The 15,488-nt window shown below is 35.1% G+C and overlaps 3 protein-coding genes across 3 annotated transcripts; 2 read left to right on the top strand and 1 right to left on the bottom strand.

The window, feature by feature from the left end:
• The first annotated feature begins 1,086 nt into the window (after positions 1 to 1,086).
• Positions 1,087 to 2,540, top strand: LOC132308319 (sufE-like protein 1, chloroplastic/mitochondrial). Its single transcript, XM_059806367.1, has one exon. The coding sequence runs from the start codon at positions 1,317 to 1,319 to the stop codon at positions 2,385 to 2,387; it is 1,071 nt and encodes a 356-aa protein (XP_059662350.1). The 5' UTR covers positions 1,087 to 1,316; the 3' UTR covers positions 2,388 to 2,540.
• A 1,770-nt stretch (positions 2,541 to 4,310) lies between these two features.
• On the bottom strand, positions 4,311 to 5,505 carry LOC132308321 (uncharacterized). The gene has a single exon (XM_059806368.1). It carries the CDS (start codon positions 5,230 to 5,232, stop codon positions 4,480 to 4,482), a length of 753 nt encoding a protein of 250 aa, XP_059662351.1. The 5' UTR covers positions 5,233 to 5,505; the 3' UTR covers positions 4,311 to 4,479.
• A 1,944-nt stretch (positions 5,506 to 7,449) lies between these two features.
• On the top strand, positions 7,450 to 10,191 carry LOC132308318 (uncharacterized). The gene is made up of 4 exons (XM_059806366.1): positions 7,450 to 7,630; positions 8,452 to 9,283; positions 9,409 to 9,607; positions 9,694 to 10,191. Exons 2-4 carry the CDS (start codon positions 8,494 to 8,496, stop codon positions 10,010 to 10,012), a joined length of 1,308 nt encoding a protein of 435 aa, XP_059662349.1. The 5' UTR covers positions 7,450 to 7,630; positions 8,452 to 8,493; the 3' UTR covers positions 10,013 to 10,191.
• The last annotated feature ends 5,297 nt before the right edge of the window (positions 10,192 to 15,488 follow it).

Raw genomic sequence — 15,488 nt, 5'->3', positions numbered from 1 at the left:
CAAAGACCAGTCCGACTCCCTTGGATTTTGGACCTGATTGAGCACATTACAGGCTAGCCCAGTGGCTTATAATAGGATGGACAAGGCTTAAAATAGGATGAACAAGGATCGGACTCTCAGTCCAGCCCAATAAATCCGTTCCCTAGCCCATTTTTAGTCCGGCCCACTAAACCTTATTTTAAAATAAAAATAGCAAGTAGTAGATTAGTAGGTTGTGGGCCACACTTCCACAACCTATATGCTAATATCGTTTTGTAAACAAAGGCATCCCCATTTCCAATACAAAGAGATTGGATTCTCTCCATTAGTTTCTCTTGCTAAGCATAATCAAGTTTGTCAATATATCATGTCATCAATTCTGTTCGGCCTGTGCTCCTAAGCCTGGTTTGAAATTTTTTTAAAGTTCCAAGCCTAGCGTGGCCCAACCTTACTCATTGTTAGGGTCAAATTGTTCAGCAACAATAAATGAGTAGGTTGTAGGTTTGTACAGGGCTTGTGAACTTGTTCATAAATATATGCTTGTATAGATTCAAAAACTTGACATTGTGAATATGATTATAATCATATGTTTGTATAGACTCGTTTACGTTATTGAACGAATTAAAACGATCTTAAACACAAGTTTAAATCGAGCCTGAAAAAATAATTATTTATTTATTTAAGGAATTGGACCTAAATTTTTCAAAATAATAACAATTTGAGCCAAGTGAATGAACCAATCCTGAATAAACTCAAACTTTACTCGATTCATTTACAATCATACTTGACAAACTAGGTTCTAAGCCAGCCACATTGCATACTTGTGATAACTAATAAAAAGATGCTATAATGCTTGATCTACATTACATAGTGAGCATTGCACAGTGGCTTGTTGCAGTACATATATATATATATTTTTGGTAGTACTGGTGCAAAAGCTGAATGTTTATAACACAAATACACACAATATATTTCTTTTAGATATGAATAGTAATTATCACTTACCATATAATTTGTGTAGTCAAATAAATCAAGTATTCATTATTATTATTATTATTATTATTATTATTATTATTATTATTACTACTTTAGGTATCACTTTGGAGAGTGTGAATTAGTCGGCTTATCTTTTTGGCGATACAGTCGGTGCCAAAAAATAGTTTTCCTTTCAGAAACAAATTTAACGGTGTTCTTGAAAGCATTGCAATTTGGGCAAAATCGCAGAAAGATTTTTCTGTTCACCAAATCCAACTGTTCATCTCTCGTCGCGCGTGTGCAGACACAGGAATTCTTCCGAGAGTCGGAACGCGAGTTTGAAATCTGATCTCACCGAAGCCATGTCGGTTTCTGTTTCGTTCCGTCTATTATCCACCAAATTCCCACAATCTCTTCTCCACCCCAAAGCCCCAATCTTCAAAACCCTAATTCTGTCAACGCCACCAATGCCTACGAAACTCTCATTCTTTAAATCAATCTCAATCCAAAGAATACCCACCAAACCTCCTTCTTCATCACCACCATCATCTTCAACCTCTGTTCCTCTTCAACCCATTGAAGAACTCCCTCCAAAGCTCCAAGAGATCGTCAAGCTCTTCCAAGCTGTACAAGAACCCAAGGCCAAATACGAACAGCTCTTGTTCTATGGTCGAAATTTAACACCACTCGATACCCAGTTCAAGACTAGCGAGAACAAGGTTCAGGGTTGTGTCTCTCAAGTCTGGGTCAGAGCCTACCATGACTCGGACAAGAACGTGGTCTTTGAAGCCGATTCCGATTCAGTTCTCACCAAGGGACTCGCTGCTTTGCTCGTTCAGGGTCTTTCTGGTCGTCCCGTTGAAGAAATTTTGAGGGTTTCGCCCGATTTTGTTGTGTTGCTTGGGTTGCAACAGAGTCTGACGCCTTCGAGGAATAATGGGTTCTTGAATATGTTGAAATTGATGCAAAAGAAGGCCTTAAATCTATATGTTGAGGCTGAGAAGGCTGGTGGATTGGGTGGCGAAAGCTCAGTTGGAAGCTCAAATTCAAGCCCACGGATTGATGTTAAAACCGGGGAGTCGATGATTGGAGTGAGTTCTGAAGTGACCATTGATGATTCGAGATCAAAAGGTGGTGATGGTGTTGCTTTGGGGAGTAGAGGAGAGAGAATTAAGGAGAAATTGGAGAGAGACCTTTGCCCTATTGAATTGATGGTAGAAGATATATCTTATCAGCATGCTGGGCATGCCGGTGTCAGAGGAAGCAATGGCGAGACGCATTTCAATGTGAAAGTTGTTTCAAAGGAGTTTGAAGGGAAGAGCTTGGTTAAGAGGCATAGACTAATATATGATTTATTGCAAGATGAGTTGCAGAGTGGACTACACGCATTGTCAATTGTGGCAAAGACACCACATGAGGTTGATAATAAATGAAGAGTTTTCAAACAAGAGGTTTTCTTTTACTTTCTTTTTATTCATTATGTCAGCCTTTTATATAGTGTGTTTCAAGTTCTTTATGTAAGTGAAGTCTGGTGTTTGATCTTCAAAGTTCAAAGGACTTGCATATAATTGAGCTCAATATTTCTACATAGTTGTGTATAACTTGTTTCTATATAACTTGTTTCTAGTTATATCCGTAATTGAACTCCAGGGTATTTTTATCTTCCCGAGCCAATTAATAAATTATTCTCTCTGTTAATTACTGCATCAGTTTGCAAAAAGAAGGAAAGGTTTATTCCTTTTACTTTACTTAGCCAGGTTCCCATAAAGGTTTATTCCATTTACTTAGCCAGGTTCTCGTGAAGGTTTATTCCCTTTACTAGCCAGGTTCTCGTGACAAGAAATTTCTTTCCTATGAACAAAATGTTAGTTGAATTGAGTTTTTCAAGATCATAGATGTTTGTTCCAGGTCAGCATTATTTGATGATTTATACCAGCAAAGGTTACTCCACTCCCTCTGACCCTCGTGTTTTAATTAGAACTTATGAATAGCAAAGCCTATGGCCACAACAATTTGCATCAAAGATTTCCTCCTCTAGATGTGAGCGTCTACGATTTCTTCAAGGTTGAACTTGAAAATTATGTTATGATCTCCATAGCCTCACTACTGGTTTTATGTTTAGTTAGAGATCAATGGATTATGTGGTTGAGAGATGGGTTGTTGGCCTGAGGATGGATAATTTCTCTTTGGATTGGTTAAGCCCCTATCTTTTATTGGAATGTGTGGCTGGGGAATTGGGTCATAGTCTTGGGTAAGAGGATTCCTTTATGGATTTTGTTTAATCTCCTAAATTTTCTTTAGGTTGAATATTTCTATAAGGAAGTCGTATCCTATTACTTATTAAAAAAAAAGGAAGTCGTATCCTATTAAATACTTATACTCCTCTGCTACAAGCGGATACATATCCATATTTCCTAAACATATAAATAATTTAGAAATATAATTTATATTTCAAACATGTATCCCATACTAATCATGTACTCTTGGACATGTGTTAGACACGTCTTGAACATTAAAATGCAGTATTTCTAGTACAATATTGTGATATGATTGTCAGGCGAAATGGAACTCTTGTTTAAACATCTGGATTTTCTTAAGAAAGAAGATTGTTAATTTAGTCCAATGTTCTCTTCGGTAAGGAGTCCAAAGTCCATTGCAATTGCAAATATGTTTTTTTCCTTCGTGTTTTTTGTTTCACCATTGATTGTGGGTTAAGCTATTATTTTCTATCTAGGTAAAGTGCATTATATGCTCTATTGAAAACCATACCATGTTGGTGTTACAGCTCGTTTCAACAAATGACTTAAAAGTTTCCATATTAGTATCTTAATGAAATCCTACACCTGTCTGTTTTGGATATCCTTTGCCTAGCTTTTCTTTCAGGCAAGTAGGTGGATTAAATATATAAATGCAAGTTAAAGTAGAATGTAGAGCGCACTATTGTTGAAATGTATAAGGATTTAAAGGAGTAAGAAATGGGAAGGAAATCAGCAAGGGAATCTTTGTTGATACCGTATGTCTCTGACTGCTCTTTAACAGCTTGATCCTAAGTTCCTTGAAATCCCCTAAAGTTTTCAAATTCATGAAGCCATGATGATGAAAAAGCCTATAAATTTCTGGCAATAGCTTCTTAATGATAATCTTGTACATATCTTTTCTTTTCTTTTTTATTTTGACCACATCAATTTACTCACCTTTTTCCTGTTATTCTGGTGCTCGTTTTTTTCTTTCTTTCTACCCTCCCTGGGGAATTTCTCTAGGTTAGTTGATTTGTGTGAATATTCTGATCAACATGAACACCAAACAAAGATATAATGTAAACAAATGACATTTGACTCCATTTATTGAGGCTGCAATTTGTGAAAAAACACCCTTTAAGCTTGTTTAAGTACAACCCAGAAAGAATTGTCGTGTCCTTAAGATAGGCATCACATCAATATATATACATGTGGAAACAGCGATTTAATTCTCAATCCACACAGTATAGGAAAATTGAAAAACATGGTAAAAGATTGTTCTGCAATCTCATCTCTTGGTTTTGCAACTATGAGTGATTAGAACACCAGTTGGTGGACCAGTCATTTCTAACTGGCATCTCCCATGCAACCAATATGAGTAATGAATCAGACCTAGAGTAGCTCTCACTCTAAATGTTCCTCTTATGTTGTAACTAACCCTGTTGCTCTGTACCTGCTTTTGGAGTTCCAATGAAAGATTTTGGGGCAAATACACCAAGCTTGATATCAAGTGGACAGCTATCAACCTTGTTTCTCCTTGCCTCTGACTGAACGTCTGAAGAGCTTGTCTTGCTATGAGACTGTCAGAAAAGTAGAGCTCTATATCTAAGTTCTCGAATCTTACATTGAGTTTCCGGTTTGGGTTAGAGAAATTTGCAAGGAAGGTGAAATCACCGTTGAAATACTGCGGGGAATCAAAGTAGATGACATTGAGGCTTGCAGAAGGGGTGTCAAACACTGGGTTTCTTGGTTTGACGTCAAGAAAGATGATCAAAGTTCCAATTCCGAAGAAGATGAGAAGAAGGCTGAATATGAGACACAGGATGGCAGCACACCATACCATTGGGTTGGTCCTACGAGGTTGCCGGAGTATTGGTTGCTCTCTCAGTGTTTTTGCGCTACCATTTTGCTCATCTGATGATACACTTTGTTTATTCATGGCTGGCTTTGTTATGACAATTTGGTTGAGAGGAGTTGTATTCATGGTTTGCTTTCGGGGTGGAGTCCAAGGTGGTGGTGGTGGTGGGGGAAGGGAAAGCATCTTCAAAGAAGTGGAATGAAGAAAAACCTCAGTAGCAAGTATTACCAATGATGGAAGAGATGAAGATGGATGTTTCAGAAGCCAGTATTACTAATAATGTAGAAGATGAAGATGGATGTTTCTTAAATAAACCTATGAAATGGATTCATAGGTTAAAGGTAAGTAAAGAAGATAAAGAAGCTTTTGATTGAGGGGTAGTGGGACCAATGTGTTGTTTTGAAATTGACAAAAGGAGATGGGGTTGGGATTTAAAGTCGAGTGACAGATGTTTGGGTTTGAATGAGAAATGTTTTGCTGTTGATATTGGTCCAAAACTCGAAAAGGAGATGGCCCTGCAAAAAGAGCTCATGCTGTCTCTACTTTCTTGAAGTTCCAATTGCTAATTGTTTGACTTGTCAAAGGATCAAAAGTTGATCTATTTGGTCCACCCAATCAACGGCATTGATATTGTTTTATATCATCAATTACACCACGTTGCTGCCTTGATAGTGCCTTTTCTATGGTATGTTGATGCTTACCCACTAAGTTTTCGCGGAGAGTGAGAGATAGACCCTGTGAACCATATTATTATTTAATTAATGTGAAAAAATTCCCCTGAATTGTGTGAGTCGTGACAATATGGAAGTGGGTTCTTTTCAGAGTGCATTCTAGGTGGATCAAAAAGAATTTAAAAGGAAAAACAAGCAGGAAGTGGTGCCCGCATAGCATTCATTATCAAGGAAAACGAGGTTGGCATTTCACTTTTGTACACCAATTATGGATTTTCTTTTTCAAGAATTAAGTCGGTATTTAGTGACTTGTTTGGTTGGAGTAGTTGAAAATCAAATAGATAAGTTATACATAGTGAGAGTAAGATTAGTAGGAACATGAGAAAAAAATTTATTTAGAAGAATTGTGGGACTTAAGTTGTTATTTTTTTAACTTTGAAAGAATTGAAGGACTTAGATTAGTTTTTTGATTTTATATATTTTGTGAAATTTATTTATAATTATATATGTGCATTTACATTGTTAAATTACATAAAACTCTCCTAAATTTGACTGCTAGATGATTTTTAAATGTTTGTGAAATTACTGAATTGACCTTTAGGTAAACCACATAAAGACCTCTGATATGAAAAATGGTTTATAGTTTAAGGGCTCTTGTGCAATTAATCCAATATCATCTAGATCTCACGTGATGCTTTTGCTGTCAATGTTTAAAGGTAACTACAAAGGGGTGTCCGGCAAGTCTTTGATATTTGAGCATGGTTATTTGCTTGCAAAACTAAAAATTAAATGGAGTGATGCAATTATTTTTTATTTTTTATTTTTTTAAAGAAGCTTTTGTGCAATTACATTATAAAATTATTAACAATATTTGTTACATTTTAAAATCGTTAACAATATTAGCATAATTAATAAAATTTACATATAAACCCTTTGCAATACCAAATAAATAAATAAAAGAAATGATAATTTTCACTTTGAACTTTTGAAAGATGAATAAATAAATGTTATGTAAATCCAGCATTCGGGATTATATAAATGTGTTTGGTTTTGACTTATTACAATTCACTTTTTTAGGAATACTCTTGTTATATGAAATGTGTGAATATCAAGGACCATTTCCTTAGTAGAAAAAAATTTATTGAATCAATTAGACCCTTCTTGATTATATGTGATTAAATTATCATCAAGACTTGTCTTTTGGTGGTATCTCCGTCCTTCTAAAGTAAAAGGCAGAAAGTTTGATTAAATCATACAGGACTAAATTCATCTTAATTGCTATTTAATACTTCTTTCGTCCCAATTTAATTGTCCATCTTCTTTTTTTTTTTTTTTTTTTTTTTTTTTTTTTTTTTTAAATTATCTCAAAATACTTATCCACTTACAAAATTCAACCAAAATATGTCCTTGAATATTTTTAAGTATATATTTAAAATTTTAAAAATATTTTAATAATTTTTTTAAAAATAATACAATAATTACATATATCTTTAAAAAAATTTACTCAGATGAAACATCTGGGAGGGAGGTGAGAAAATTCATTGCGTGTGTATACTACTTGTGGTGGGGCATGTGTTTGGTTCATATGGTCCAAGATAAAAGGAACTTGGGAGTCTTTCATAGCTATTCCTCTGTGTCTTTTGATTTTTCTATTAAATTGGAATAGATTCGTGCCACGTGGCCAATTAATATCATGAAGTCCCAAGGCTAAGGGGGCCACCAACGTACTGACCATCTTGTAGACTCTTTAATTTCATCAACTTTCTTTACCTTCTCCCTCACCCTCTCTGCACCAAACTCAACAAATGTCCAAACAAATTGGCCTTTTGATTTCATCATGTTCGATGATCACACTCCATCACTGCTAAATCACAATCCCAGTTGGTAATCAATCTCTTATCTTCATGCAGGTAAACGCTACTGATATTTTTATTAACAGACAATTACTATATTTTATAAATGTATCTGTATACATACATATATATATATATATATATATATATATATATATATATGAAATTATGATTCCATACATGTGTTTGTGTGTGTTCTCTTTGTAGATCGATATTTGGTTGCTACTTGCTTATATTTGTGAAATTATTGTCTGATCACTCTGGCACTTCTTCAAGAATGTTCAGGGTTTTCTATTAATGAAGAATTTTGTAGACTATTTTTATTTATTTATTTTTCTTCTTCTTCTTCTTATTTTTTTTTTTTTTTTAATTTTGTAATGGTAGAAAGTAGATTATAGTTTTGGTGGTGAGTTTCTTTGGGGTTTGAAGAGATCGAATAACTTACCATTTTGGAACGTGTGTGTTTTGAATTGAATTGGAATTATTCAAACTTGGTTTCTAGCTCATTGATTACACCATCAGTGTCCTTAATTAAGTCATTAAATAGAAAAATCCATTTTAGATTTCGAAGTAAATATATCACCATCTTAGACTCAGTTTGTTGAGTAAAATATTTTTCGAAAAGAAAAAAATATATTAAAATTTATAAATAATAATTTATTCGTTAATTTTTGGCAAGTAATTTTAAATGCTCTACCGATAAATTCAACCACAATTTTTTTTTTTTTTTTTTTTTTTTTATCACATCTTCTTGGGAAAATGAAAGAACGGTATATATTCCATCTCTATGTTTTCAAAAGAAATATGTGAGTGTAAAATTAATTTCAGTGAATGGCACATATATAAACCTCATATATCACTCTCTAATCTCATAACAGGGCCCTTGGACTTGGAGGTAGAGGAGGATCAAGGAGGGTTCAATGGGGCAAGTTCTTTCTGACATTATTCAATTTGCATATCATAATCTGCTCAGACTAGGTCATAATCTGCTACTTCCTCCCCCAAGTCCAACCTCAACAAATGAATCAAACACAAGTTCTTTTACTGCATTACTACCAACACCACTCTGTTCATCACCAAGCTCAGATTCATGTAGCGACTTGACCAAAAGTGGTTCATCAGTTCATCTAACTAGCCCGGATTCAACCACAAGCACTGCATTGCAACATGTTGCACTGGGTCGTCAACCATGCTTGAACTCAAATATAGACTACTCGCGCACAACTAGTGCATTGCATCAGAATTCACATGGTGACTTGGGCTCGGCTTGTGCTTTGCAGCAAGAAAGGCTTATTTCTTCAGAAAGTTTGGAGTCACTGCGTGAATTTCTGGCATTAGAACTAACTAAGGTTTATTCAAGCACAGACATACTCGGCAATTCAAGTACTTATGTTCCGACATTAGATCCGCCTTTAGGTGTTGATTTAAACATTGAAGTTGTAGAAAAAAAGAGACAAGCTATTCCATCTCTCTCACATGTAAACTCAATAGAGCCAAGTGGAAAGGAAAGAGAGAGAGAGAGAGAAAGAGAAAGAGAAAGAGAAGAGAAGGTAAGTAAGGGAGTGGTGAAAAAAGAGAGATGGATAAAACATTATAGCAGTCATCAAAAAATTCTACTAGTGGGTGAAGGGGACTTCTCATTTTCTGCTTGTTTGGCTGTGGCTTTTGGTTCTGCTAACAACATGATTGCAACTTCTCTTAATTCTAAAGGTAAGAAACATATATGTATCAATTCTTTGTTACTTCGTGCATAAATACTTATATATTACTGAAACTCATCACTCATTCTCTTCATGATACTCTTTTGTAATACTACATGAGATGGAGTTTTGCAGGGTATTTGAGGAAAAATTATGAGAACGCGAGGTCCAACATCGAAAAATTAAGGAGCAGAGGGTGTAAGGTCAGGCATGGTGTGGATGCCACTAAAATGTCTAACCATGTGTTACTCCAGGCCATGGAATTCGATCGCATTATTTTCAATTTCCCTTTTGCTGGCTTTCTTAAAAATGAATCACGCAAGCCAGCGCTTCGGTTAGTAAACTTCTATGGACAAATGGCTATGGTGAATCTATACATTTATCTTAAAATGATTTCCAACACAATTTTTCCTTCTGCAGGCGACACAAAAAACTAGTGCGCCAGTTTCTAGTGAATGCCAAGAAAATGATCGCTGAAAAGGGAGAAATTCATATTTCCCACAAATCAAATGGCTTCTTCTTGGAATGGAATGTGGAATTCCTGGCATCACAGGCAGGCCTTCGGCTTATTGAAGCCGCGGATTTTAATGTGAATGACTATCCAGGCTACTGCACCAAATATGGGTTTGGAGGCGACACAAATTTCAACTGCGACACAAATTTCAACTGCAACCCCAGCAAAACTTACAAATTTGGGCTTAAAAAACCAAAAAAAGAGAGACTCTACTACTACTACTAATGTTGTAAATTTCACTTATTGCATTGTTACTGTTATTTTCATACTTGTGCTTGCAGGGTGCTAGCTATACAGTTACCAAATGATGTTATCTGATTTTTTTTTTTTTTTTTTTGGTTGTAATCAACTTTTATTGTGTGTATACTGCTATGAATGAATGTAAAGGTTTGTGTTTAAAATTTTGGAGAGAGGAGTCCAGATTGTATGAATGCTCTAACGTTTTCCTCATCGTTTCCCAGCCCACTCTCTGACTCTGAGTAAATGGGCTTGCTCTTCTTCTTGACATTTGTTCTCGTCATTTTATTAAAATGAAATCTCTCTTTGGTATCTGAAAAAATGAAATAAAAAGACCACATTTTCACAAGTTGCATGCAATCAAATTGCACATACAATTGAAGAACAATAATATATGAGGATGGGACAAGACAAACCAGAGTTCGAGTGGCTCTACTCAACTTACGGGATAAATAGTAATATCTTAAGAGACAATTGCAATATTTCAAGAGATCAATGAACAAATTACATGAAATATGTGAAAATAAAGACCATTCCTTGGTAGAAATTTTTTGATTGGATCAATACATCTTAATCTCTAATTAATAAGAAATTTTTTGATTGCATTTTTACTTGGATGTCTCTTGTGGAGCCCATGTGTCCGTGTATTTTAAAATTTTCTTATTAAAATTAAAAGTTTTAGTGCGTGCATAGATGCCTAGTGGTGTGTTTGGATCATATGGCCTAACATTATCAAAAGTCCAAAACATAAAGGAAGTCTTCGTCCCCTGTTTAATTTGTTTTTCGATTAAGTTCGAATACATTGGTGCCACGTCACCAATTAACATCATGAAGTCTCAAGGCTAAGGCCCACCAACGTACGGGGACCATCTTCTTGGACTCATCAACTCTAATTCTTTACCTTCCTTCTCTCTCATCCTTTCTGCACCAAACTCAAATGTCCATAACAGATTGGCCTTTTGATCTCATCATGCTTGATGATCACAGACCGTCACTGCTAAATCCACTCCAATTACAATCCCAAATGGCAATCAATCTCTTACCATAAGGTCTCAACACAACTGCATACATCTTCGTGAAGGTAAGTAAAAGCTACTGATTTTTTTTTTTATCAGATAATTATGTTTAATAAGTGTATCCATATGCATATGAATACATACATGTGTTTGTGTATGCTTGCTTTGTAGATTTCTATTGGGTGATAAACGGGCAGAGTTTTTGCTTATATGTGTGAAATAGAGTCGGAGCCAAGATTGTAAAGTAGAGAGGGCTAAAAATAATTAAATCTATGATTGCTTAGTGTGTCATCCATACTCTAAATACATAATTATCATGCATCACTTATTCAATTAAACCCAATAATTTATAACTTTCTAACACATTTACACTTTCAAACTTTAACGTATTTTCGCCGTCAAAAATTTTGCTTCATACAAGTATTAAAACAAAATAAGACTTATGTGCTCCGCCCCTGACTAGTTATTAATCTATTATATAGTAAATTATTCAATTTAATAAGAAATTATCAAATCATCAATAAAGTCCCTCATTTATTTTATTATATATATATATATATATATACAAAAATAAAATTCAATATTTCTTGTTTCTATTTAATGTTTCACCTTTGTAAATTGAGGAAGGCTAGTGACAGCCGACTGCTGTCAGTTGTGTGAGGTGTCAGCAGCCTATTGGCTGCTGACTTTTGCTATTTTTTATTTTTTGTTTTTTGAGCCTCACGCCTTTTGATTCATTTTTTTAATTATTTTTTCTGTTTCTTTGTCGATTCTCTCTTCTCCCTCCCTGATCTTTTTCTTTCTCTATGTCGATTCTCTTTTTTTTTTACAGCCAAGAACTTGGGCTGGAACTGGCATACAATGGACCGGCGAGCAAAGGACGCCGACAAAATTCGGAAGTGGGTTCGAGTCCCTGTGTGAGATCGTTCGAGCTGCGGAGAGTCGCCGGCGAAACGGCGGTTGTCAACGTCGACGGTGATGGATTCAGTTGAGCCACAGTCGATGAGGCAGTGGTCGATCGGAGAGAAGGAGGCTGCGATTGCGAGGTTGATGAGAATAGATCCAGTGGTGGTGGATCGAGCTCGCGGCGGATCTGGCGAAAACAAGAAGACGGCTGTGAGAACAGATCCGGCGGCTGTGTGATGAGCTTTTAGTCGGCGCGGTGAGCTTGGAAATGGAGAGCTCGGCGACGGTTCACGGGTCCTACCCCGGACCTGTTTCAGTGTGCGAATCTCTTCGTTTTGCAGTCCGGGACAATCAGTTCACCGGTGTCATGCCTCTGACTCTGAGTTCTCTTCCCAAATTGGTGAATGTCTTGTTGCAGAACAAAAAATTGCAGGGTCCAATGTCTGTAATTTGGGGAAAGAACTTAGACATAGAGAGAGGAAGAGAGCAGGGGAGGGAGAAGAGAGAGAATCGACAAAGAAACAGAAAAAATAATAAAAAAATGAATCAAAAGGCGTGAGGCTCAAAAAAACAAAAAATAAAAAATAGTAAAAGTCAGCGGCCAACAGACTGATGACACCTCACACAACTGATAGCGACGGTCACTAGCATCCTCTTACAAATTTTATAACTCTTTTTTATTTATAAAAATACTATGAATTGAGTTGGGCTGATAAGAAGAGAAAGAATAGTCTATGGGCTTACAGGAATAATAGTACTAAATTTTATTTTTCAATCGGATCTAGAATATGGCCCAGGTTAGTCCATTACTAATTCCTCCCTTGGTGTGAAATTATTGTCTCTTCACTTTGGGGCTTTTTGAACAATGTTCATGGTTTCTATTAATGTAGATTTTCCTAGGCCTTTTTATAGTTATTAAGAAAGTTCTAATACTTGAAGACTTGGTTGCATTGAGATTTTGGACGAAGAACACAATCAATATTATTATTATAGAAGCTTTTTATGCCTTTGGATTAGTGAAGTTATTCAACAATGCACACTCATTATTTTGAAGTAATGGTTGTTGCCAACTCGAAATATTGGTGGTGCTAATGGTTGGTTGATCCTTAAAGTAAAAGTGTTGCTTATGCACAACAAAACATAGCACACAATTTGTAAATTGTAAGAAAAATGCTAGTTAAACCTATTTCCTAAGTCGAGGAGTGTAGATGGAGCCCGATGTTTGATCTTATCAATTTCATCAAATGGACAAAAACCCTTTTGGGTACATTTGGTTCTAGGAGTAAATATAAAGAACCCTAGGTATGTTAAATCAATCAAAATGCACATTTCAAGTTGGTTGTTGACAGTTTTTATATGATGGTGGGACCAAATTTCTTGAATGGTGTATTGTAATTGGTTGACGTTGTTGCATCCTCTAAATAGCATTACTCAATTTGTAAATGTAAGGATGGATCCTCTTTCAATGGATGGTAAGAGTAGTTCTGAAGAGTACCAAGAACTCGCATTTTCTGAATGTGTGTTGAATTGGAATTCTTCAAACTTGGTTTCTCAATAAGCCTCGGATAGGTCACTGATTACACACAATCAATGCCCTTAATTATGCAAGTAGAATCAGTAGATGGAAACAAACATGCAGTTTAAATTTTGAAGTCAAAATAGCAATATCTTATTGGGAAATTGCAAGAACTATTCAATCTCTATCCTTTCCAACAAAATATGTACTACTGTAGAATTAAATTTCAGTGAATTGTCCATAAACATCACCACTTTGTACTCTCGTAACAGGACCCTTGAAGGTAGAGGAGGAGGATCAAGGAGGGTTCAATGGGTCAAGTTCTCTCTAACATTATTCAATGCATATGTGGTGAAGCAGAGGATGATGATTTGGAAAGGCTAAGTGATCATAATCTGCTACTTCCAACCACACAAAATGAATCCAGAACTATCTCAGCTGGTGCATTACTACAAACCCCACTTAGTTCATCGTCAAGCTCATACTCATGCAGTGACTTGAGCACAACTGGTTCATCAGTTCATCTATCTAGTTTGGACTTACATGGGGTCTCAAATACAAGCTCTTCTGCATTGCATCATATTGCACTGGGTGTTCACCAATGCTTGAACTCAAATACGGACTCGAGCACAACTAGTGCATTGCATCAGAACTCACACGGCGACTTGGGCACAGCTTGTGCTTTGCAGCAAGAAATACTGATTTCTTCAGAAAGCTTGGAGTCACTAGGTGACTCAAGTACTAGTAGCCCATTAGAAGAAGTATACTGATTTCTTTAACTATTGATTGATTGTTGTCAAATAAGGCAGCAGCGTTAGGTGTTTGACTGTTAGACGATTTTTAAATGTTTTGTGAAATTACTGAATTGATCTTTAGGTAAACCGCATAAAGTCCTCTGATATGCAAATGTTTTATAGTTTAGGGGCTCTTGTGCAATTAATCCAATATGATCTAGATCTCACGTGATGCTTTTGCTGTCAATGTTTAAAGGGGATAGTCACCAAAAGCAAAAGCATCCGGCAAATTTTTGATATTTCAGCATGGTTATTTGCTTACAAAATTTAAAATTAAATGGATCGAAGCAATTATTTTTTATTTAATTTTTTATTTAAAGAAGGTTTTGTGCAATTACATTGTAAAACTATTAACAATATTTGTTACATTGTAAAATCGTTAAAAATATTCGCATAATTAATAAAATTTACATATAAACCCTTTGCAATACCAAAAAATAAAATAAATAAATAAATAAAAGAAATGATAATTTTCACTTTGAACTCTTGTAAGATGAATTAATAAATGTTATGTAAATCCAGCATTCGGGATTATACAAATGTGTTTGACTTTTGACTTATTACATTTTAATTTTTTAGGAATACTCTTGTTATATGAAATATGTGAAATCACAGGGACCATTTCCTTAGTAGAAAAAATTGATTGAATCAATTAGACCCTTATTGATTATATGTAATTAAATTATCATCAAGACTTGTCTTTTGATTGTATGTCCTTTTAAAGTAAAATGGAGAAAGTTTGATTATATTATACATGACTAAATTTATTTTAATTGTTATTTAATATTTTTTCTGTCCTAATTTAATTGTCTATCTTTTCTTTTTAGATTGTTTCAAAATACTTATCTACTTAAAAAATTCAACCAAAATATGTCCTTGAATATTTTTTAAGTATATATTTAAATTTTAAAAAATATTTTAATAATTTTTTTAAAAATAATACAATAATTACATATTTCTTTAAAAAAATTTACTCAGATGAAACATCTGGGAGGGAGGAAGGGAATAATAAGTACTCGTAATTGAGAAAATTCATTGCGTGTGTGTACTACTTGTGGTGGGGCACGTGTTTGGTTCATATGGTCCAAGATAAAAGGAACTTGGGAGGAGTCTTTCTTTGTTATTCCCCTGTGTCTTTTGATTTTTCTATTAAGGTGGAATAGATTCGTGCCACGTGGCCAATTAATATCATGAAGTCCCAAGGCTAAGGGGGCCACCAACGTGCGGACCAT

The sequence above is a fragment of the Cornus florida genome, unplaced genomic scaffold, assembly GCF_030987335.1.
Source record: "Cornus florida cultivar Cherokee Brave unplaced genomic scaffold, ASM3098733v1 CherokeeBrave_3.0.0_Hap2_Chr05, whole genome shotgun sequence".
Lineage (NCBI taxonomy): Eukaryota > Viridiplantae > Streptophyta > Magnoliopsida > Cornales > Cornaceae > Cornus > Cornus florida.
Note: the sequence above shows the minus strand (reverse complement) of the source record. Positions and strands in the feature narration are given on the sequence as shown.

Coding starts and splice junctions, on each gene's coding strand:
- LOC132308319 (XM_059806367.1), top strand. CDS start 1,317: ATGTCGGTTTCTGTTTCGTTCCGTCTATTATCCACCAAATTCCCACAA.
- LOC132308321 (XM_059806368.1), bottom strand. CDS start 5,232: ATGCTTTCCCTTCCCCCACCACCACCACCACCTTGGACTCCACCCCGA.
- LOC132308318 (XM_059806366.1), top strand. CDS start 8,494: ATGGGGCAAGTTCTTTCTGACATTATTCAATTTGCATATCATAATCTG. Junction 9,284..9,408: donor AACTTCTCTTAATTCTAAAG/GTAAGAAACATA, acceptor GGAGTTTTGCAG/GGTATTTGAGGAAAAATTAT. Junction 9,608..9,693: donor TCACGCAAGCCAGCGCTTCG/GTTAGTAAACTT, acceptor TTCCTTCTGCAG/GCGACACAAAAAACTAGTGC.